At 36.9% G+C, this 24,923-nt stretch overlaps 1 protein-coding gene across 4 annotated transcripts; it reads left to right on the top strand.

Moving 5' to 3' along the window:
- The first annotated feature begins 3,289 nt into the window (after positions 1-3,289).
- epn1a (epsin 1a) lies at positions 3,290-24,918 on the top strand. Of its 4 annotated transcripts, none has more exons than XM_056475000.1 (14): positions 3,290-3,683; positions 7,685-7,834; positions 8,162-8,262; positions 9,752-9,910; positions 10,007-10,135; positions 12,504-12,624; positions 12,839-12,984; positions 13,291-13,311; positions 16,831-16,902; positions 17,421-17,504; positions 17,895-18,147; positions 18,260-18,424; positions 23,056-23,289; positions 23,370-24,918. In XM_056475000.1, the coding sequence occupies exons 3-14, from the start codon at positions 8,194-8,196 to the stop codon at positions 23,837-23,839; spliced, it is 1,923 nt and encodes a 640-aa protein (XP_056330975.1). In that variant the 5' UTR covers positions 3,290-3,683; positions 7,685-7,834; positions 8,162-8,193; the 3' UTR covers positions 23,840-24,918. The 4 variants fall into 4 exon arrangements, with proteins under 4 accessions (XP_056330975.1, XP_056330973.1, XP_056330976.1 ...); XM_056474998.1 differs by having other exon boundaries at positions 23,053-23,289; XM_056475001.1 differs by lacking the exon at positions 13,291-13,311 and having other exon boundaries at positions 23,053-23,289.
- Positions 24,919-24,923: the final 5 nt, after the last annotated feature.

The raw sequence follows: 24,923 nt of genomic DNA, 5'->3' as shown, positions 1-24,923 counted from the left end.
ATCAACATATCCTGAGAATGAATAAAAGTAAAAACGGCTTGCCATAGATCGCAAGAATAAATATAAGTCAAAACGGCTGGACATTATTTTTTGATATCAATAATTACATTTGTGATATCAAAAATGTTGATTGTTGATATCAGGAATTGCATTTTCACTAGTACCAGCCCGAATTCTTGATAAATGATACTCAGAGGAAAACATTCATGATATCAATGAATAATGAATAAAAGTCAAAAAGGTTTGTCATACTCCTTGTAGGGGAAAAAAATCCCTATATTATAGCCAAGAGCACCAAAACTGCCATAGTAGGAACATTTTTTTTACCAATTTTGGAGCATTTATAATGAAAGTAATATTAAATGAAAGTAATAGAGCACTATAGGCAAAGAACCCAGATTACATCATTTAAACAGTAGCAGCATCCATGGTCCAAAGTAAATGCATATTTCACACAGAGGCATCATTTACATTATATTAAGGCATACATGCCTTGATACCCACGGTTTATTTTAATGTCTAAAGGAAAAGTCTAAAACATGTCATTTGGACAATTGTTCTTAGTCAGAATGTGAACGCTGTGAACAATTTCTACTTTTCTAAATTTAGATTTCTACTTTTTAAACATTTTTAAAATAACAGTTTTAAACTAATTTTAAATGTTATACTGTTTCAGTATTTATTGTATCCCTTTCTATATCTGAGCATATGAAATTAATTTGAAATGACAAGGGTAATTAGTTATTGTTAACAAGGTTTTGTTTTTCATGAGTACATTTTGATTCACTGTTGTAACAGGGTTTTTACTCCCGTTCTTCAAATGTATGATGTACTTGATGTTCTTCAGTTTTAACATTTTTAACCTTTGCATACTGTTTTTAGTATTCAGTAAGTTTTGTGGCAGCTTGTTTTTATTTTTACTTATTATTCTTATAATGTTTTTATTACTGCAATTAACTCTTTACTCAGATTACTGTGAATTAGCACATTATGTGTACATGTAAACAGCAAGTATGTGTATCACAGATTTTTATCAACGATGTTTAAGATACAATTTAAAAACTTCTCATTCATTCATAATTTTCTTGAAGTATGCATCTAACCCCCAGTCAGTGTTTTTGTTATGTTACTGGTCCTGGTAAACCATGTTTGACCCTTTAAACCACTTTGCTTGTTGTGTATGAATGATTTACACTAGCAGACCCTTTAAACCTGTCTGTCCCAACAAACCATGATACAGATGACCCTATAAGCCTGTGAAAAAACAGGTGTAATTTCCCACAACTCCATGGTCACATGTGATTTTTTAAGTGAGATGTATCTTAATGAGGCCATAACAGATTGTTTGATATATAAATTTCATTTGTAGGTTGTAAGGAAAGGTGTGTCCCCCTAAATCACAGTGGCTACATGCTGTCCCTGTAAACACTATATACCTGTATGTGTGTGTGCGTGTGCGTGTGCGTGTGTGTGTGTGCTCCATTAAACCATGTTCACATCAAACCATGCTAACATAAACATAAACTAAACATGGCTTTGCTTCACTACCCAGAGTTTAACCATACATGTAGTAAAACTGGTTACACAAGTGGTAATTGCTAGATTAGTCTTACCTCAGATTTATTGTTCATTTTCAGCATTGTTCATTTTCGTACAGCTCAGAAATCTTTTTAATTTAATTGAGGACATCGCCCCTATGTGGCTACTTCATGAAATAGCATCATGTTATAAATTTAGGAAGGAAAATACCAGAGGAATACTTGTCATCTCCTCATTACTCTCCGGCGTGTATAGGTGAACGTGACGCCCGGTTCCAGTCGTTAATACTGCACAGGACTGCAGTCACGACTTAAGTTAACGCTTTTTCAGTACTAACTTTCTACGTCACAAAAACGACGCATTTACATTGGTTTGCATAAATATAAAAAGATGATTCAAGATTTGTATTTTGTTATTGTTGTTAAAATACATTCTAGCACTGCTATTTCAATAAATAAATAAATAAATAAATAAATAAATAAATAAATAAATAAATAAATAAATAAAAAGAAAGCAAAGGAAAGCAGAAAAATAAAAAATGATGGTTTTTGAATGACAATTTTGTCTTTTAAACCTATACCTTAATTTACATAATTTAAAAGACTAAAATCTAAATACTACATATTCTACATTATTTCCTAGAACTTTAATAATTTCTAAGGGCACTGCATAAAATTATGGGGCCAGATCAGTCTTAAAAATAGTACATTTACAAAATAAAATTCATACATGGACAGCACAGTTCACATTTACAAAATCCAATTTCACAAATATCAAACATATTTTCACCTAATGAATTGGATTTGTGTATTTTTGAATCGTGTTTTGAAAGAATTAAAGAATTTGATTTATGTATTTTACGAATCGTGTTTTGAATTTACAAATGGGTTTTGTGTGTTTTTTTATGTATTTACAAATTGGATTTGCGCATTTACTAATCGTGTTTTGAATTTTCGAATTGGATTTGTGTATTTACAAATTGTGTTTTAAATTTGCGATTTGGATTTGTGTATTTTTAAATCGTGTTTTGAATTTATGAATTGGATTTGTGTTTTTTTAATTTACAAATTGGATTTGCATATTTACGAATGTTTTAAATTTACGAATTGGATACATGTATTTACGAATCGTGTTTTGAATTTATGAATTTGTTTTGTGTTTTTTTATTTACAAATTGGATTTGCATATTTACTTATCAACTTTTGAAATGACGAATTGGATTTGTGTATTTACAAATTGTATTTTGAATTTGCGAATTGGATTCGTGTATTTTTTTATCGTGTTTTGAATTTACGAATTGAATTTGTGTATTTACGAATTGTGTTTTGAATTTACAAATTGGATTTGTGTATTTACGAATCGTGTTTTGAATTGAAGAACTGATGTGTGTATAAACAAATTTTGTTTTGAATTATAAATTGGATTTTTGTATTTTTTAATTTACGAATTGGATTGTGTATTTACGAATCATGTTTTGTGTCATTTTTTTTAATCTCATTTTGAATTCACAAATTCATTTTTTTTTTTCATATGTGAGTTGTGCTGTGCATGGAATTATATTTTGTAAAAGTATTTTTAAGACTGGTCTGGCTCCATATAAAATACCTTCGTATACTCATTGATTCTGATACAAAAAACACCTTTTTTTCTACAAAAGCTCAAAAAGTAAAGCATCCCAAAACGTCGTCGCCATGGCTTATGAATATTCAATTCAGGGAGCGCGCAAGGGGGCGCGGTCCGTCCGGCTGCGGGGAAACGGAAGCGGAAGTGCCGCCATCTCCTCGCACCATCCGAGCAACAGCAGGGTCAGTACAGGCGATATTTGGGGAAGTATTATAGTCTATTACGTTAGTACAAGCGGTTACATGACGCGTTATATGTTTAAATGACGAACGCGACTCGAGGGGTGATAGTCGTGAAGGAAGAGCAGCGTCGCGTCACTCTGTCACGCACACGCGCGCGTCTCTTTATGAGTTGAGTTAGCATAGCGGCGCGCTCCCGTCTCTAAATGAGTGTTTTTAATTCAGCACCGTGACAGAAACAGCAGCGCTTCGCTTTTCTGCCGTCTTCGCTGGTAAGAACCCGCTTTCTGGTGCTCGGCTGGATGTCTGGGCGTGTTTGAGAGGCACAACAGAGGCGCAACGGTAAGTAGCCTCCGCTAGCTGATCTCTAGTGCACTTGGTAGTGATCTCTTTCTATCAGTTTGAGCCACGGAGGGCTTGTTAGGAGCTGAAGTTACTACTTACGAGAGTCGCTTGACTGATGTGATAGCATCACATTTGTTTGGTAACGTTAGCAGTGTGGAGGTTGAGAAAGGTGTGTGTTGTTTGATAGCTTACACTGGCATCTGTACATACAAAGATAAACTACACCGCACTTTAACAGATATGGTGCTTCACAAACTGTCAGATTTCACACACTATCTAAAGCAACAGTTGTCTTAGAGAAGTTCATTGAATGTTGGTTATCTCCTTGTCAACTTGATTTGGAAACCACCTGTTGGCTCCCTGAATTCACTTTTATTTAAATGGAGGTTGAAGTCAAGGTCTTCAATTGACAACAGTTGATTCAGACTTTTGTACTTTGCTCTTGGCATATTCAGAGAAGCTGGCTGTGGGACTGTTATCAGGTCACAGCCTTATGCAAGAGTGCTGCATATTAATACACCCTATCATGAACTACAACTTATCACCTAGTCTTTGTCTTGATTGGCTGACACTCTTTACTGGATATGTTTATAGTATGTTTGCCTAAATATAGTGTGACCGCGATGTGGTCAAGGGTGAAAAGATCAGCTTATGTAAGTAACTGTTTTCTTCCTGTTTTGTGTAGTGTGTTTAACTTAATATTAACCATGTGGAGCCTGACATCTGAAATTGTAGTCAGTAAAAATTAACCAGTCTTTTAAATGAGGATGGGTTATTGAAATTTGTACGAAATCTCTAAGATGTTTGCACAATTGTTAATGTTTAGTATTACATTTGAGAGGCCTATAAAGTTTTTTTTTTTTTTTTTTGTGGTGAATGTTACTTGTCAAATATTTATGATGAATGATTTCATTGGCTTTTATATTCTGCTTTTTATGTTTTATTGATTGATTGTTTTTAATAACAATTTTGTCTTTTAAACCTACATTTTAATTTCTATAATAAAAAAAATAAAAATCTAAATACTACATAATTCTACATTATTTCCTAGAATTGTAATAATTTCTGAATTATGGAGCTAAAATACCTTTACAAAAAAAATGATACATCGACAGCATTATTTACTATACTGTTTTATATCATTCAATATTTCTGTTTTTAATGCAGTAAAAATGTTTTGAAAATTAAACATGAATTTGTTTAGCTATAATCTTTAATTATAAAGATTTTTTTTCTTGCATCGCAGCCACCAACTAACCATATTGGAATTAGGCCTAACCCTAACCCTTAGTGTTAATGTTTAGTGTTACATTTGAGAGGCCTATCAAGATCATTATATATATATATATATATATATATATATATATATATATATATATATATATATATATATATATATAAAATTTTTTTTTTTTTTTTTGTGGAGAATTTTACTTGTCAAACAAATAATTGTGATGAATGATTTCATTGGCTTGTTTATATTGCATTTTATATTTTTCTTTGAAATATCATTAAATATTTCTATGTGTTTTTAATGCAGTAAAAACAATATTAGGAAAATTAAATATGAATTTGGTTAGCTATAATCTTAGATTTTTTTTTTATATCGCAGCCCCCAGCAAACCATAATGGAATTAGGGCTGCACAATATATAATTTTAGCATTGATATCACAATGTGATCATTCGTAATAGCCACATCTTGAGTATAGGCAATGTTGAGTCTGAATTATAATTTCCAAGTGTTACTGTCTTTTTTTCCCACCTCCCCAATAGTTGCTGATCTGCTATTGGCTGGCCGGCCCAAAGGTGAACTCAGAGCTGAAAAGAAACGCTTATGGCGGGAGTCAAGACAAGATAGGAAAAAAAGAACAATCAATCAGAGTCAGAAAATCTCCTGAAGTTTTCACTCAATGTGTTTTAAATACTAAATGTTTGCACATTGACCGCTTTGTTAGTCTGAATTAGATTTAATTTGATCTGAAATATATATTTTTAATATCATTACATAAAAGATTTTAAAACAGAGCTAATAAAACTAGTATTTTACTGGGGATATGTTATATTCATTGTAAGAAATATTGTTAGCACAATACTCAACAACCAATGATTATTTTTCCAGCGTTATGCAGTTCTAATTTTAACAAGAAACTAAAAGAGCTCAACAGGAGCTTTTTAATTCTTTTCCATTAATTCACCATTAGTAAACTGATGTTCACTTTTCAATTTTAGAAATATCAAAAGCATTTGTATTGAATCTGTGTCCACTAGATCAAGTCATAGATTGAAAAAAAAAAATTCCTACATTACTAAAATCATGTTGCATCTTGTTTGATGCTGGCATTTTAATATAAAGCAATTAACATAATAAAACATGTATGGAAACTTAAGTCAAGTTAATATAAGTTGCTTAATCTTAATATTCACCTTGAAATATTCACACATTGCAGCGACATGGACACCTCCAAATGATGTTAAGAGTTACATACTGTGTTTATAATGTATAATTCACCTAAAAATGTCATTTTTGTCTTCATAAATTGCTGAATTCGTGGTCAGGAAATCACACTTGACGTGAGCTGCTGACCGTGAGCTGTAACCACAGAGAGGGCGTGCGCGCGCCCTACCTAATGATAAATGCGCTCGCGTCTACTTTAGTGAACAGAACCTGCATAGGCTGTGAGTAACAGGTACTAAAGTTGTAAATACTATTCATTTTGTGGCACAGAGTGATCGTTTGAGAGCCCCGCGCGAAGTATGAACAGCACTTAGCAGTGAAAATGAAACCGAAAGCATGCACATCATTTAAATGATATCACATTTTAGAGTTATGATTGAGACAAGCATTTGATCTGTTTTTTCTTTCATAGCGCATACAGTTGTGCATGAAAATAAATGTTTACAGTGTCAGTATAACTACTCTAGCCTATATAATGTTGATTTTACCAGTAAATAAAATGCTCTAATAATATTGTCAATGACAGATTGCAAGTATATATCTCAAACATAATTCAACATCAGAATTATTATAAGTAGAATAATATTATTTATAGAAACCAGTAGACCTACACATAATATTATTGTTGTTTTACCATATGTTTGAGAAAAAACAATGATAATTGCCGACTCATATTAACCTTTATTTTACATCTACAGAATCCTGAGATAATCCTGATCTTTATTTTAAGCAAAAAAGAGCGATTCTCCTTTTAGCCAGAATCGTGCAGCTCTAGTTCACACTTGTAGTTCACTTTTTTATGGTTTGTTTGGTCAGGAGTTTGGATCGTAACATTTGGTTAACATATCGTCCTTTTTAAGATGTTCTGTCCTTTTTGAGGTCTTGTCTCATTTTGTTCTGTTTTTGATTTTTTTTGTTTTCAGATCTCTGTGTTGCTGTCATATGTCCATCATACTACTACAGAGTTAGATAGAAAACAGAAATCTGTGTTTTCAGGGGTCTCAGTCAGCTTGTTTTGTGTGCACACTTTTTTTCTAAAATTAATGAACTTAATAAGCAATCACATCAGGGTTTGCTTAAATTGAACTACACCTGCCAAGTGTGAACATCCCTTTAAAAAAGTATAGATTATCCATCAGAGAGCTGAATTCAAGCAGTAGAGTGTGTACAACAGATTCAGAAAAGTTTGGTCATGCTAATAAATGCTTTAGGAATCAGTGTAATATAAATAATAAACTAGGCTTTATATGGTTAAAATGTGCCTTTGTGAGTTTTGATGTTGATTAAAATAATTAAAATCATTGCCTGGTTCATACATCACAGCAGGTGTGACGCTAGTAGTTTGTTTCTCTCAGCGTACACCTATCTGATGTTACAGATGAGTAATGTGCTCTGCCTTCAGGCACTGGCCACTATTAATGTGTGTACTCTATTGTGAAAGAGCAGAATTGAATGTTCTATTGTGTGTTTAAGCCTCCACAGTGCTGCACCAGCTTTCATCCCTCTACATACCTCCCGTTTAAACCTATGTTCTTTTCGCAGTTATTTCACCCCACATCTGTGCTTCTGGGCCCTCATGTGGCGGCCGTGCGGAGGTTTGGAAGAGTGGACAGGCTAAACGCTGAAAGACCCCGACCTGAACACGTGCACAAAGAGAGAGCGAGAGGGGGGGAGAGAGACTGACACTCCCAGGTATAATATACTTCCTGGATATTGTGTACATGATTTTTAGGCTGGGGAATTCCTAAGGCTTTGCTCGCATGGTCACAGTGGGTGCACGGTACTAGGGACACTGTAACATGTTTTATTTGTATTTTATTATTGATATAAAGATGGATAGAGTCTGAATAGCAGGCAAAGTAATTATTTTGTGTCCTGCTGGTAGCTCCTGGTCTTTCTCTTAAATGTGTTTGACTGAATCTGGGAGCCTTTACACTCCCATTTGAAAAATGTGTACCATTGTTTGCTTTGTACATGTCCATATTAGTGTTTTATTGACATGGTTTTACAATGTCCCAGATTTTGCAGAACCTGATAGCCAGCCTGTTGCCATGTCGACATCATCGCTGAGGCGACAAGTGAAGAACATTGTTCACAATTACTCAGAGGCAGAGATAAAGGTTAGACTTTTACCTTTGTAACCATGCTTTCGTTTTCTCTCTTACTCTTTTTCAGACTTTTCTCCGTTCCTCCTGGGCCTTGAAACCATCTTCTTATTCATCATAAGTCTGTTATAGTTTCAGATAAATGTTTTGTCCTCCTGCCCTTCATTTTTTTCTGTTGAATGAAACTCTGCAGTGTCATACAAAACGAGCAGCAAGTCATTCATTTTTTTAATCAGTTATTTCAGGTTTGAAAGCTACTAAACACCAAATCTCTTTAAGAATTTCTTGCCTCTGTCACGTTTTCTGCTTTGATTTACGACCTAAAGAGTAAAAGTGCCATCACACTGTTGGGTAGCATTCATGCATGGAATCTACATGAACAAGAGGTTTGTGTGATGGTGAAAAAGTTTCCTATGCAGATTTAGCTGTTAAGTTGGCCATGCAAATTCACTGTACTGACCTGCAGACAGCATATAAGTTTGAAAGTGATTTCTGTACCATGTGCATTGCTGCACTTTTGACATTGGACACTTTTTGATTACAAATTGACACACAGTCTTACTAATGTTACAGAATCTTAAGGTTAAATTTGGAATTCCATATCACTGTACTGTTGTTTTATATGCATGTAACCATGAGAAGATTATTGGTCAGGATATGACCAAACACAATGTGGGATACTATATTTAGTAAGCCTTTTTGAACAATGTTCATTGAACCCAGGTTAATTTTGACAGCAAATTTAGACTAAAATTCCATTTCAGTTTTAGTCATATATTAGTCTAATTATTTTAGTTTTAGTATAGTTTTCATCGACTACATTTCATAAGATTTTAGTAGACTAAATCTACTCTAGTTTTAGTTGACTAAAATATATTTGGTTTAAGATCACCGGTGATCGGTTCTGCGCAGATTTTGCCCATCTAAAAGAGTTGGGTTTGTCTGCGGAGTGCAAGGCAAGGGTGTAACATGAAAGGGCCTTAGGGGCGTAACTTGTTGTAGAGATGTAACTTGATTTTATGGAGACATGTTTGGAGAAAACTCATTAAAACCGTTGCTGAAAATGTTCTCTGGTAAGTATTTCTGCAGTTTTGCCAACAATATTTCATTGTGACATCTCGGATGGTTCAATGAGATCTCGAAAACTGCAAGTTATGCTTCTAACTTACTACAAGTTACGCCCCTTCATCTTACGCCCCCATCTTGCAGTCTGGCGACAGATATTCTTGATCTCAAACAAGCCTAGTTACTTTTCAAATGTGAGTATGTGCGTCGTGCAAGATTAATTCTGATTGGATATTTACCAAAATACATTCCTCAATCACATTCTCATGTCGTTTTTATCAGTCAACGAAAATGTCAGTATATTTTTATTATAGTTGTCATAATCATCTCTTAATTTTTACTTAGTTTTCTCGGTAGAAACTTGTTCGTCACGAAAATTATGACGAAATTTTTTCCTCACCGAAATAAACACTGCATTGAACTTTTTTATTTTCTCCAGGTAAGGGAAGCAACCTCTAATGACCCATGGGGTCCCTCAAGTTCTTTGATGTCAGAGATCGCTGACCTGACCTATAATGTAGTGGCCTTCTCAGAGATTATGAGCATGGTCTGGAAGAGACTCAACGACCATGGGAAGAACTGGAGACATGTATATAAAGTACGTTCATCACCCTTTCTAATGGCAGATGTGATCTATGTAAGCAATATAATCAGATTTTTATTTTTATTTTTTTACACTCTCACTCTTTCACAGGCTATGACTCTGATGGAGTATCTGATAAAAACGGGTTCAGAGCGGGTGGCACAGCAATGCAGGGAAAACATCTACGCCGTTCAAACGCTCAAAGACTTCCAGTACATAGACAGAGACGGCAAAGATCAGGTACACAAATGCAAAGCTATATTTACACACGCATGCAAATTAAATGTTATCTCTTTCAGTAAGGAAGTAAAGGAGATCTCTCAGTGTTAGTTTTGAAGTGTCCTTCAACAAGAGTCTGATACGTGATTCACACACTACAACAATCTCTTGCTCAAGGTCTCCATGTGCAGTCAACTCAAACACTGTGACTTTCAATCAAGGACTTTCTCCCACTCCCACTTAAAGCACAATCACATCAGCTCAGTTTTCAACCCCCACTAGGTTTTGTTGCGTTTTACTCAATTGAACATATTTCTAACATTGTGATCTCAAACTCAACTATTTTCAGTTCTAGCCATTTAAGTATTCGTTCAGATGCTAGTCAAATGAGTTATTAAATCAGGGATGTGCAAGTAATCAAAATTCAATTTCGATTCTTGGCCTCCAACGATTATGAAAAAACATTAAGATAAACTGATTATAGCATCATGTTCTGCCCCCTCTCCAAGCAGTCTGCATTTGTTCCTCTGCAAAGTTTCAAATCAGTAAAATTAAATAACATGACTTCGTAGGACGTGCTTTTAAGTGTATTCGATTCATTCATGCTTTTAAAAGCACAAATGAGAACTTGTGCCATTCTGTGCATGCACTCAGCCTTAGAATGTCATCTTTTAGATTAAGGTGCTCACCTACATGGTCCAATAAGCAAAAACATGTCAAATCACTTGGTGATCATTCACATTAAACCCTTGTTTATAAAATGAATGAACAAAGAGTTCGAAGTGAAAAAGCATGTGTAACTATTAATCGGAACTGCATGCCTCTTAAAAAGTGACAGCAGATTTATTCCTGCTGCCGACTGTGTTTAGCATAATTAATCAAATAACTAAAGAAAACAATGATAAAATCAATCACTGCTCTTGGCTGACAGAGTTTTGTAGCTTTAGTAAAAAACAAATCAAGTGTTTTTCTTACAGTGAAGATGCTTAAACCACAGATAGTTTCATCCGTATATTTTCATTCTACTGTATTTTAAAATTATTTTGCTTTTTTTTTTTTTGCATTATTTAAAACTGAAATGTCATGATCTTTGAAATTAAATAAACATTTAAATAAATAAACAGGGGGGTTTATAATTCAGGGGGCTAATAGTTCTGACTTCAACTGTATAAATATCTCAAATCCAAATCAAGTCACAATCAATCAAGCTAAAATACATACAGATGTATAAACTGTTTATACAGTCTATTGGTGCGACTCGTGTGAGTGATGCTCTCTTTGTTGCAAACATTGTATATCCAGTGTTTTGAGCTGCTGTGACATAAGTGGAGTGATCGCCCCTCTCTAGTGTCTCATCCAAAACTATGACTTTTTCCAGAAGCTCAGCGAGTCTCTCGTGTATTTATTGTGGCTTCGTGATTTTGGCTCCCCAAAAATGAGATAAAATACCCCAGAAATAATGGAGACAAGAGTAGACGAGCAAGAGAACAGATTGCGAGAGGCACAGTGATGTTCTAAGCATTACATTTGTTAGGTCGAGTGATCGAGCTGCTGTGAAGCTGTCCGGACTTGCAATCATTGTGCTGTTATTAATAGTTGAAGATCAGCAAAATATTGGAATAGCCTTGCATGTGTTTAGGCCTGTTTACATATAAGAACTGAACATTCTGTGTTTTTGACATTATTGCGTAAGTATTAATAAGTTCACTAAACCTGGCTGGAATTATTAGCGAAATAAAAGTTAAAACTTCATAAAACTTCAATATTTAATATTATAATGTTTAATATACTTATTGCAATAAACAGTAGCCTAGTTCATACGCCTGTTTCCTTTTAGTAAAGAAGTTCTTATGCATGAAATATGCACTCCAAATTTCTTCATTGAGACATGTTGAATTCTTCCATCATTTGCCATGTTTCCAAATTGCATTGTCATTTTTCTTGTAGTTTTTTTATCTGTTTTATCTATTATTTTCTGTAAAGCCGCTTCTGACCATGACATGTCCACACTAAATTGTTATAGGAGACGTGTATTATTTATTATATGCAAAATCCTTTGTATATTCTCAGAGAGATCTCCACTTAAGTATCATACTTGGAGGGAAAATGTGCCTTATGCAATGGCAAAGTTATATAAGTTTGAAGCATCAGAATCGGTACTCAGTATTGGCCGATCACCATGACAAGGAATCGGTACACTATATCGGCTGCAAAAATGCTGACCGAAGCATTCCTAGTTTTAAATAACCGTGATTACAATTTTGACTGAAATAATCATGGTTATGAATTTTTTACATAATTAAGCAGCTCTAGTAAGAACACAAAACAAGTTGTGTTAGATAAACACATACTTGAACGTAATGTCACACTCACTCTGTGTGTGTGTTAGGGTGTGAATGTACGGGAAAAGGCCAAGCAACTGGTGACTCTGCTAAAAGACGAGGAGAGGCTACGAGAGGAGAGGATCCATGCACTCAAAACCAAAGAGAAGATGGCACAGACCAGCAGTGGTAAGAACTAGAAGTGCTTTGCAGTAGGAGGGGCTTATGCAGGGGTCAGGGCGGACATTCAAAGATGTTCCCTTATAAACACTCTTGAGTGCTCTTCGCAGCGTTGGCCAAGTATGGAGCTTGGCATGCTTTTGGGTCTGGAAGCACTTTTAGGGACCAGTACTCCACCACCTATTGATGCATCATAATGGCTATCATTTGACTCCTTCCTTAGCATCTTCGGCCCCTTCTGCTCCTGCTTTAGGGGGAGGAGGAGTGCACTCCGGAGCAGACTCTGATCAGGCGTGGCCCCAGAGCTCCGGTGAGGAGGACCTGCAGCTCCAGCTGGCACTGGCCATGAGCAAGGAGGAGGCGGAGCAGGTAAAGTCTCAGCCAATCAGCAATTAGATTCAGGCTGCAGGTAACGTGTACTACTGAGGTGGTTCAAAGTCTGGGGAAGATGAATAGTTGTTCTACTAGAAGTGTATTTTTAAGAGACCTAAATGTAGAGGGTGCTATACAGTTATTTGGTCGTTTGTACAGAATAAACACATCCTTATAGTCCTTAGGGTGTTGTTCATTTTGCGTAATGCCCAGTTGACTGTACAGTATCCTGTTTATTACATGGCTACTTACCAAATACATAAATGAGCATTACATTAATTTGAGTTTTTTTTGTAAGGAAAGAAGAGACCGTGCTGTGATAAGGTAATTTCTTTGTTTGGGACAGTAATTACACAAACATGCTGAAGAAGAAAATGGCAAGATTGACAACGCTAAATGTTTTCTAGAGAGATCAATAATAAATTGCTCCAATGGGCTATGTAACTTTTGAAGTATATTTTAAGATTTTACGCTTATTTTAGAACATATAATTGAAATATCTTGCATGCTTATAGCAATACATTAACTGTAGCTTCCCAATTAGACGTCAACAGCAAGAATTTATTTTCTGTCTTGAGTTGGATAAATAGTAGTAATATTTAACTGGCACTCCACTCAAACATTATATACAGTTGAAGTCAGAATTATTAGTCCCCTGTTTATTTTTTCCCCAATTTCTGTTTAACGAAGAGAAGATTTTTTCAACATATTTCTAAACATAATAGTTTTAATAACTCATCTCTAATAACTGATTTATTTTATCTTTGCCATGATGATAGTAAATAATATTTGACTAGATATTTTAAGACACTTCTATACAGCTTAAAGTGACATTTAAAAGCTTAACTAGGTTAATTAGGTTAACTAGGCAGGTTAGGGCAATTAGGCAAGTTATTGTATAACAATGGTATGTTCTGTAGACTATTGGAAAAAATATATAGCTTAAAGGGGCTAATAATTTTGACCTTAATGCATTTTAAAAAATTAAAAACTAATTTTATTCTTGCTGAAATAAAACCAATAAGACTTTCTCCAGAAGAAAAAATATTATCAGACATACTGTGAAAAATTCCTTGCTCTGTTAAACAGCATTTGGGAAATATTTAAAAAAGAAAAAAAAATCAAAGGGGGGCTAATAATTCTGACTTTAACTGTATATGTTTGTTAATTTAAATGCATATTTTTATATTTGCATTTGTATTTTTAATATCGTATCGTCTTTACAATAATATCTACTACTTGCTACTGTAAAGGATTATGGTATTTATATAATAATAATGATGATAATAATAAAGCTGCTTTTCCACTGCATAGTACACCTGGCATGGCTTGCTTTTCCACTGTAGTTTAGTCCCGTTTCGAAATGGGTGGGCTAATAGATATGTTACTATAGTTGCACCACCTCTACCGTCACGACATCTTTCTGGTTGCTGCACCCAGCTCTCACTGAAATTGTTCCATGGCTATTAGGGATGTAACTATTCACCATGAGCTGGTTAAAAATCGATTCAAATATGTGACCATTCAAACCAGTAGTAATGTTGAATGAATCGTGATATTTTTTTAACAGAGGGGGCGCTGTGTTTACAAGCGCAAACTCGCTTCACCTGCACATTAGCGGTGAGCATTCAGAGATAGGGTGGCAGAGTAAAATGACAGCGGTGAGCTGCACCAGACAAATCAAAAACTGTGTGCAAATACTGGAAAAATACATTTACTTACACTAACAGAATGAATATGATGCACATAAACTGTCAGCACAGTGAAAAACTTGTTACGGAGGTCTGTATGCAAAAAAACCTACTTATAGGGTAAATCATGCAGACCGGATGATTTGCAGGTCCATTTGCTCTGGTGGTACGGAGATCACACGGTGCATCAGTGTTTTCATAGCGAAAGTATGAAGATGTTTTTTATCAGACTGAAAGAGAAAGTTGTTCTGTTACAGAAGCAGGTTATACATTATTTTTACCCTCTCTTTTTTAAATTAGTTTATGCATATTTTAAAAATGTGCTTATTATCATTGAATATTTTAAAATGTTCAAGATTATCTCTTAAGTGTATCACACTGATACTTATAACTATTAATTATACAAGTGTTAATAATTATTTACCTTCATAATCATGTTCAACTCTGGTCTTTATTCTACTATTTAATTAGTAATTTTATAATCATTTTTTAATGCCAGTGGCACGTCCCCTGGATCTGACACCGCTCTCTGGTTTAGGAAAGGCTTTCCTCTCCACACCAGCCATCTCAGTCCCCAGTGAAAGAGTTTTTTTTTTTTTTTTTTTTTTTAGCAAAGAGCATTCTAAATGCAAAGACTTCAGCTTAGGTCAGAAAATATAGATGTGCTGGTATTTCTCTCTTGGCTTTTAGTTTGTTTATATTAATGAGTCTTCTTTAATTTGTGTTTTTAATTTGTTTTTAAAAAAGCAATTTAGATATGGCAGAATTTTTATTTTGCAAAAAAAATGTGCAACATTTAAGAAAAAATAAAAGGGCTCTTCACCTTATATTTGTTTTAAATAATTTTGGTAAAAAATGTGACAAATTGTGAATCAAATGGAATCATGAGTCAGGTGAATTGTTACATCCCTAATGGCTACCAATAGCCCGTTTTACCATTTACCATTTTCGGTTTATCCTCCCATTTTCCTGCAATTCTCCTGTATTTTACCATTCTGTTTAAATATTTTCCTGTGTTTTAGTCTTTCTGTAGAAGGTGGCAATAACAACTATATTTAGCAATACTGGAAAGTTAGTTTTAGAATGAGTCGTTGTTACATTACTTTTAAATTGGTGGAATTCTGCTGTAAAATTGTTCTGGTAATTTTATGCCAGCATACAGGTATTACTGTGTTAAAGGGGCTAAAAAGAAAACCCCTGCACTTTGTCTGCTTGCCATGAAATAGCTATTTTAAGTAGTTTGAATCTAGGTGTGATATAACATGATTTGGCCAATTACAACTGTTTCCACAATCTGCTTTTGAAGAATTATAATAGTATTGTTTTAAAGCGCACATTGTACCAGATGCAGTATTTGGCTCAAACTATGTCTCAATATACTTTTAATAGGCCAAACATGCTGCCGCATTTACAGTTTTAATATTTGCTCACTTTGATGTCGACCGAAATCTGTATTAATTTCTGTCTTGTCTAAACAAAACAAGATCTATTGAATAATGTGGGTAACCAAACAGATGTTGACTTTGATAGTAATAAAACTCTGTGATAACAATAAAAGTCAGGGGGCACCAGCAAATTTCTTCTTACTTCTTACAGAAGAAAGAAGAGGTTTAAAACAACCTGAGAGTAAATGAGGACAGAATTATTATTCAGTTTCTTAAATGCTACTGCTAATACACCTGCTGTACCACCTGTTTTATGTTTAATTTGTTAACAAAGATCTAAACCAAGGTAGAACTTAAATATATTTATATAATAATTCCGGTACTAAATGTACATAGTGTAAAAAAAATAAATAATATGAGCTGTGCTATGCAGTGGAAAATTCCCTTAAGTATTCAGAAAAGAATGCCTCTGAAATGTCATGTTCAACTTGAAGCTATAGCTCTGCCCTTAATAGGCCAACAGTCTTGAATCTCTCTTACGCTGGACCTGGGCCATCCTTACTGTTGAGCCCTGCCAATAATAACCATATTTAAAGCACCCTAAATCTGCTACCTCCGCTAATTGCCATCATAAAATAGAAATATTGGTTATTTCTCTAAAGTATAATAACACACATTCAACTAGGGCCCATCCTCTGCACAGTTACTGCACATTTTCCCTCACTTCTTCACTCACACCTGTCCTCATCCTGCCCCCCCTCATTCAGACTACACATGACCCTCTGGAAGATGCAGAGATCCGCTACGCACTCACAATCAGCCAGGAGACTCACCAACAGGTCAGGGAGCAAAAATTCATCCGGGTCACACCCTTGCTTTGCTGTCCTCTTCCCTTCACAAATCAAAGATCAGCGTGAAACAATGTATACATCAGTGTGTGATCATGGAACGATTGAAATATCTAACAAAATACCTTAGTGCTTTTTAAAACGTTGAAAGATTTCTGTTACTTTTTTGTTTGCGTGTGTAGAGCTTTCCTCTTGTTATTAATCCCTGTTTGAACTCTTCCGATCAAACTGTACACTTGCAACTGCATGATGAAATCAGATGTACCTACAATTTTCAGTAATTGTCCACTCTTAGTAATTCCAACAGTGGTTGTCAATGCAGTATCAGAGAAGATGAAATGCACACAAGTTCCCAATGTTGTTCAATTGTGTAACTTCAGCCTTGAAGCACACCTCTGAAGCTGATGAGACATGGGAGTCATATTGCAACAGTTCAGTAGACTCCATTTCCCATCAGCGCTCAGATCTTGGTTCACTGTGATGATGTGACGGTGGTGTGTGATTGGCAGGAGGAGCGTCTGCGCAGGGGAGACGACCTGAGGCTGCAGATGGCCATCGAGGAGAGTAAGAGGGAGAAAACCAAGCCCGAGGAGGTGTGTGATTGTGTACGATTGTGTCAGCAAGAGTTCATGCTTGATGAGCTGTTCTTCCTCTAGGATGAGAGCATGAGATGTACACATGGTTGTGTGTTGTTACTAAGGGTTGCGTGTTTGTGTACCTGCCTCTCACTCTCCAAGAGTTACCTGCTCTGTCTGTGTCTCTCACCCTGCGTACGCTCTTTAACACAAGTGTCTGTAAGCTTGTTTCACTTCCTGTAGAGTTTCTTCTTCTTTACCATTTTGCCACACTAGATATTTTTTGATCCACTTACAAGTGTAAGTGTCTGTCTTCTCTGTTCAAAAGAAACTTCCCTCTCACTCTTTTACTTTCTTGCGCACTCCTTCTCCCATGGGGACTTTCTTACTGACATGTCTCTCTCTCAGTCGTCTCTGATGGAGTTAAGCGCTGCAGACCCGTGGGGAGCTCCTGCGACAGGCTCTGCAGGACCCTCTCCTCCTCCCGCTTTGGCTCCCGCATCTACTGCTGGCCCTTGGGGACCTCCTGACCCATGGGGAGCCGCTTCCCCTGCCTCTCCCCCAAGTGCTGATCCTTGGGCAGGAGCACCAGCAACTGTAGCCCCAGACCCATGGAGTGATTCGTCCTCCAGAGTAAATTCTGACCCCTGGGCATCCACAGGTGAGAGTGTACAGGATGAGCCTTCCTGATGTCCTTGTGTCTTTACCCTGGCTTTTCCCTGTTAATTTTTGGTGTCCTCTGATCCTTGACCTCTCCTCTCCTATCCCCCCAGCTGTGACCCCACCAAGTGCCGACCCTTGGGCTCACTCAGTGGCTCCGGGCCCTACCCCGCTCTCAGGGTCAACTGATCCCTGGGCTGCGGAAGGAGCCGCCCCTGCCACTGACGGTCTGACCTCTGATCCTTGGAGTGGCTCAGTTAAACAAACTAACGGCACAGGTATAATTGCATGTGCAGACGTATAGATCAGAGGTCTCTTACTCAATTCCTCGAGGGCCACAGCTCTGCATAGTTTAGCTCCAACCACCTCCAACTCACATCTGCTTAATAGTCTTTAGTATTCTTGAACACCTTGATTAGTTGGATCAGCTGTGTTTGATTAGGGTTGGAGCAAAACTGTGCAGAGCTGCGGCCCTCCAGGAATTGTGTTTGAGACCATTTGGTATAGATGATTATTCACTCATCACAGCGGTGCCCAACATCCTGCAGAGGTCAACTCCTAAGTTGTCTTAACATAATTGCGTGACCAATTCTAGTAATCCTAATAACTTTGATTACCTCGATTCAGGTGTATTTAATGGGTGTTTAGCTAAGCTTTGCTGGTGTTTGGACTTCTGGCTTATCCTTTGCAAAGATAATTGTGTCAGACAATGTGCTTGTTGGCAATTTGCAATCTACACTGCATTCTCGGCAGCTGAAGAGGTTTTGTATTTGGTGCTGGTGTATTGACTCTTTACTTAATTCCTCTGCCTTGGCCACTATTGCTTGTTCAGACAAGCTTAACAGGAGGTTTTGACCCAAACCCAAATGTCACACTTCCTTCATGTGCACTTGCAGTTTTGTGTACACAACTATAGAGGGTCTTTGAATGTTACCTTTGAATGTAGTGCATTACAATATTGAGTTACTCAAAAGAAGTAACTAATTGCGTTATTTAGTCACTTTTTATGGCAAGTAATGCGTTATATTCCTTTTGAGTTACTTTTGTGTTACTTTTCTTTACCTGGCTGAGGTTTGATCTCCTTTGGCCCATTTCCACTAAGTGGTACGGTATGGTTTGATACCTAGCATGACAAAAGGGGTACCAAAATGCGGAGCTAGATGCACAGCTGAACGCTATTGGTTTACAGAGAAACGTCACAAACGCGTACATAAGCCAGGAGAATGAAAACAAAGGAACCGCCATTTTACATTGCATCGTAATAATATATACAAATAATAACAAGCCATGGTCGACCCGAGCTCAAACAAACCTTGTCGTCGTCTTGATGAAGATCCACAAAGCCAAGAAGAACAAAATCTGCCATGTCTTGTTTTTGTTTTACGAGGTCATCTAAAGGGTGAGTGATTTCACTTTCTCCAGAGCTCGCATTCACTCGCAGCGCATCTATTTTAAATAACGAACTTTTTTGAGCTGTTAATAATACCGTGTGTGTGATTATTGAAGTGCTTCTGACATCCGATCCTTTCAGAAAATGGACAAGCGCAAGAGTGATATGTGGAAAAAAACAAAGAAGAAGCCACAAAAACAGAGGAGCGAATGATTCTTTCAGCAACCTAAAAGATGAACAAACTGCTTTAACTATTATCATCACCTTTTGTACTATTATGAAGCCGGGAATGATGGAAATACTTTCTAACAGAGGTTAAATGAGAGGTTTGCACTGACTGTGGGCTATATTCCGTGTTGTTTTTTAACCCAAATTAGGACTAAATGTATGCTGTGGGTAGTTTTTCTGTAATTGGTAACATATCAGAGACTGTAAGGGTCTGTATGTGTTAATTTATGTTGCATTTATTTATTTTATATAATTGCAGACGTTACAGTAGGCTATTTCGCAGTCATTGATCTGCAGTTATAATCAAATCATGTATATAAAGCATCTATGTTTTCTGACAAGTGCTTCTCATATGATATGTGAATGACCCGCACAGCTTTATTTTGACATTTCCTTGAGCGAGAATGACTAACTGAAACTTTGTCGTACACCACGTTTGTTGTACCATTGGTACCCTGTCAGTGGAAACGCAAGCATGATAAAGGTGACCCATACCAACCTGTACTAAACCGTACTGTACCACTCAGAGGAAACAGGCCATTTCAGAACTTGCAGGTGTTTTTTTATAGAGAAGCTCTGCATTTAACAACCACCTATATAACCTACACATTAATTTTCCTTACAATTTTGTCCTACAATTTTTTTTATTGAGAACTTTCTGAGCCAAGAGCTATACATGCTGTATATACAGATTAATTAAAGCATGTAAAGTAATGTTTGCTACTTTTATACGTTTTATGTTATTAGTTCAAATTCACTGCAAATTCACTGTCCATTGAGATAAAGTTTGCAATAGTTTATGAGTACTAACATGAAATAATTTATATTAAGTCAAAAACAGATTTTTAAACCTTTTAAAAATGTTTAATAACAATAGGAACAGGAAGACGAAAAAAACATCCCCAACTCAAAGTAAATCTGAGATTTATGCATTGAATAAATTGCTTCACGTGACCTTAACAAATGTTTAAATCATTTCCCAGAAAAAAATATATAGTATTCGCTTCTACGATAGAAAATGTGCATAACTGAGTAGGATAAACTTCTTATTCGATAAGATTTAGATGCCACCACACCTTCATTGCATGTCAGCACTGTCTCCTGAGGCGCAAGTCATTTATTAAATAAAGAAAAGATTCACGCAGCTTGTCCTGCAGCAAATTATGTTTTTACTGTTGATATTTGGCACCTGTTAATCAGGAAATGACTATTTCGTTCTCTTTGACTCGTTGGATGGAAGCGCTGCTTTATTCGCACTTAACGACAATCCACTTCTTTTCTTTAATGAGTTCAAAACAACAAGAATCTATTGCAAAAATGTAAGTCTCTGGCCTGCCATTGTTTTAGTTTCTGACTGTGTGTAGTGATAACAGGCGATTTGAAAATAAATTGTTTGTTTTAACTGGATGTTCTAAGTGAACCAGTCGAACCAGTTCATTAATTTAAACTGAGTTGTCGTGAAACAGTTTGTCTTCAGTAAGTACCTAATTACTTATTTTTTAACATTCCAGATACCCCCTCTGACTCTAACTAAACCAATATGTGTTTATTCAGTTACTAGAACAGTACACTGACTCATCTGCTGCGAAAAGAGACCTGATGATAATTATGAGTGCGAGCCGACTGTTCTCTCGCTGCACGCTCTCCCATTGAGTTTGTGGCTAATGTCGTTTTTATTCCGCAATTATTTTGTAGGGGTGTGAACCTACACTGGTCTCACGGTTTGTTTCGGTTACGATTATCATGCCATCGATTCGGTTCAATTCAATATCTCGGTGCATTTACGATGCACTGTGTCAAATGTCCAAAGTGAGAGAAAGAGAGAGAGACAGAAGCAGAGATGAAATTTTACAGCTTTCATTTCTCCCTAGTAGTGAAATAGCAGCACGTGTGCTGTATCTTCTTTAGTGTCAGTTGAAAGACTGTCCAGCAAACTCACAAGCAATGAATTTTGTGCACAATTATCTGCTTGGAGCACTTTATTTACTCGCCATTGCCTCCTTCGCCATAGTATTCTACTGCGACTTAGCACATAGGAGATAAATGACGTCAGTACGTAATAACCGGTTATGATAACTACTGAACTGACATCGAATTGTTCGCTTCTGCATCACAGTGCGTCAAAGAAACAATGAATTTTGACACCCCTAATATTTTGTAAAAACCAATTAAGCAAGGTAAAAAGTAACTTGTGTTAATTTTTATTTAAAGTAACTCATAATATGACTTCTTTTTAAAAGTAATGCGTTACTGTCCTCGTTACTTTAAAAAAGTAATATTATGTAACGTGCATTACTTATGGCAAGTTACCCCCCAACATTGCCTGTGAGTGGCCTCTACGCACATAAGTACATCATGCAAATGCCGCCTTAAAAGAAAGGAGGCTAAAAGAGCCTAGTACAACTACTAAAGTAGCATGGGCGCAGAGTTTTGATCATATACATAATTTCTCAGATCTAATTTGAGTTTTAGGTGCATTGATGCAGTTAAACCTATTGTGGGTAATAATGCGTCTGAGGGTGCTTTCACACTAGCATTTTTGGTCTACACCCAGGTTTGTTTGACGTCAGAGTACGGTACGTTTAGCTAGTGTGAATGTGTTATCTGAACTCTGGTGTGAATCCTTGAACCGTACCCGAGTTCGCCTGAAAGAGGTGGTCTGGGGTACGGTTCGCACGAATGAATGCAATCATACCAATTAACAGAAGTGAACCGCCAGCTGTACAACAAACTATCATTTTCATAACGTTCATTTGTTTGTGTGTGTGTGTGTATCACGTACTGTACCTTGGTGACGAGCAGGACTGAGCCAGGGCAATAACAGTGATAATGTCTGCTTGTCTCCTTCAAAAACAGCTTCTGCAGACATTGCGTGATGTTCTGAACGTTTATATAATATTTTTGCGGCACATAGACGTGAGTCGCTCTCTGTGTGTCCAAAACCAAAAGATTTAGTAAAAGCAGAACGACCGTGATGTGCGGACGTCTTTCCATTTTGGCACTTTGCTTTCGTGTCTGTCACCTAGCAACAGCCGTACACACAACAGCAGCTTGATGACGCAAGCGTACCGGGGTTCAGAAGGAAAAAAGACTGTGTAAACACAAACCAACCGAAAAGGTGGCAAGGGGGGACAATCAAACTTGGGTACACTCAAGGAATATAAACCAAGTGTGAAAGCACCCTAAGGCAGGGCTTGGCAAAGGATTGGTTGGAATGTAACCCCGTCTCACTTGAACAAATATGCTGTTTGTCTGTAATTGTTTTTTGCCAATTTTCCCCGCACACAGCAGATCCAGAGAGAAGAGGCTCCTCAGTGACATGTGATGCAGGAGGCTCTCCTGTGCCCTTTGACCTTTCATCGATTGGTACCTCTTTGCCCGTTCGGAAAACACCAGAGTCATTTTTGGGACCCAACGCATCACTGGTGGATTTGGACTCACTAGTATCATCAAAACCCAAACCAAAACAACCACCACCACCAAGCATCTCCTCCACATCTAACAACCCCTTCCTACAGACACAGGGTGTGTTTTTAAAAGAGCACAATTGAATTAAAATTGTCTTTGTTTGTTTTCCCCTCTAAGTTGTTTATTTCCTCCTTTAGGTGCCTCCTCAACAGGTATGGGAGTTACCCCAGGAAGTACCATTTCAAGTAGAGGAGTATCTCCGACCCCACCTTCTGCTTCTAATCCTTTTGGCGCGACCCCAATGGCATCCATCTCCCCTCAACCCTCTTCACTTGGTCTGAACCAGCTCCGTACAAGCCCCGTTCCCCCAAACCCCATGCTGGGTCACATGCCTCCACCAGTAGTGGGAATGGTTCAGCCAGGAATGGGCATGCCAGGAATGGGGGTCCCTATGGCGGCCCCTAGTATAAGCATGGGAATGGGCATGCCTTTCGGTGGAATATCCCCTATGGGTCCTGCAGGAAACCCCTTGCTGATGGGTCCAGGCGGCCCTGCACAGCCTTCACTGATTTTGGGCGGGCCATCAGGAGTGGGCGGAGTAATGGGAACAGGGGGATCCATGGGAGGTGGAACCACAGGCACAAGCACCAATCCTTTCCTTCTTTGAGAGATTTCACCAATACCACTGGCCCTGTGCACTCAACAACCAATCCAAACCTGCCCTACCAACACAAACAGTTTGTGTTTAACAAAAAACAAAAAAACAAATGTGTGTACATCTCTATATTTAATGAAAAGTCAAAACTAAAATGTGTTCTTTTCTTTCACAAACAGCATTTCAGTTTTGCTTTGTTGTTTTCCCCCTTGTTTTATTTGACACAGTATTTGAAGTCTATTTATTTCCCTATTCAGTTTTGGTTTCTTTGACAGACATGGATGATTGGTGGGTTCATTCAATGAATGCAGGCTGTTAATATTGTTATATTATTAAGATGATTGTTATTGCTCAGAATCAGGAATATGAAGAAATGGGAGGAGGAATACAAGCCACTAATGAACCCAATCATACACCCTGATTCCCCCCCCCCTTTCATTGATGATGGAAGAGCCGGTGGCCCTCTGAAAGACAGAGCGCATGAAGGATGACTGACGGACTCGCCCTGAATGGATTCAGAAGGATTCGGCTGTCCGTTTTATTCACAACTCTAGTAAAAATCATTTGATAGATGTATTACTTTTAATTTAATTTAATGTGTAATCTTGTGTAATTTATTTTAATCGTATGTCTCTGACTCCTGGAAACGATTAAACCAAGGAAAATCGCACTGGAAATTGCCATTGAAACAGATGCCTGCTTGGTCTCTGACCTACAACATTTCAGTCCATGCCGCATGGTTCATATACACATGAAGAGAGAGTATGACATGTCCAGTGTTTTCACTTGGCTCACTGCTTTGCTTTTGATGGGGTTAATCAGCATTGTCTTTATTAGAGTCCTAATTTTCAACCACTTTTTTTTGCAGTCGGGGAAAAGAAAATCGAAGCATTAATTCAACACCTGTTCACTTGAGAAACAGCGCTTGTCTTTGCATTTCACTTCAGCACCTTTGTCCTTCAACATTCACACAGAAAACAGGAAAGTGTTAATGCTTCTGAAATTGTCTGAATGATTTTGTGAAATCAGATTATAAAAATGGGGACTGAATGAGACGATCCATGCTGTTATTCTTTATTTACTTTCAAATTATTTT

The sequence above is a fragment of the Danio aesculapii genome, chromosome 16 (assembly GCF_903798145.1).
Source record: "Danio aesculapii chromosome 16, fDanAes4.1, whole genome shotgun sequence".
Taxonomy (NCBI): Eukaryota; Metazoa; Chordata; class Actinopteri; order Cypriniformes; family Danionidae; genus Danio; species Danio aesculapii.
Note: the sequence above shows the minus strand (reverse complement) of the source record. Positions and strands in the feature narration are given on the sequence as shown.

Excerpts from the sequence above, each read along its gene's own strand:
- epn1a (XM_056474998.1), top strand. The coding sequence starts at position 8,194 with ATGTCGACATCATCGCTGAGGCGACAAGTGAAGAACATTGTTCACAAT. Across the intron at positions 9,911-10,006 it reads ACTGGAGACATGTATATAAA|GCTATGACTCTGATGGAGTA; the intron begins GTACGTTCATCA and ends ACTCTTTCACAG. Across the intron at positions 23,290-23,369 it reads CCCCTTCCTACAGACACAGG|GTGCCTCCTCAACAGGTATG; the intron begins GTGTGTTTTTAA and ends TTCCTCCTTTAG.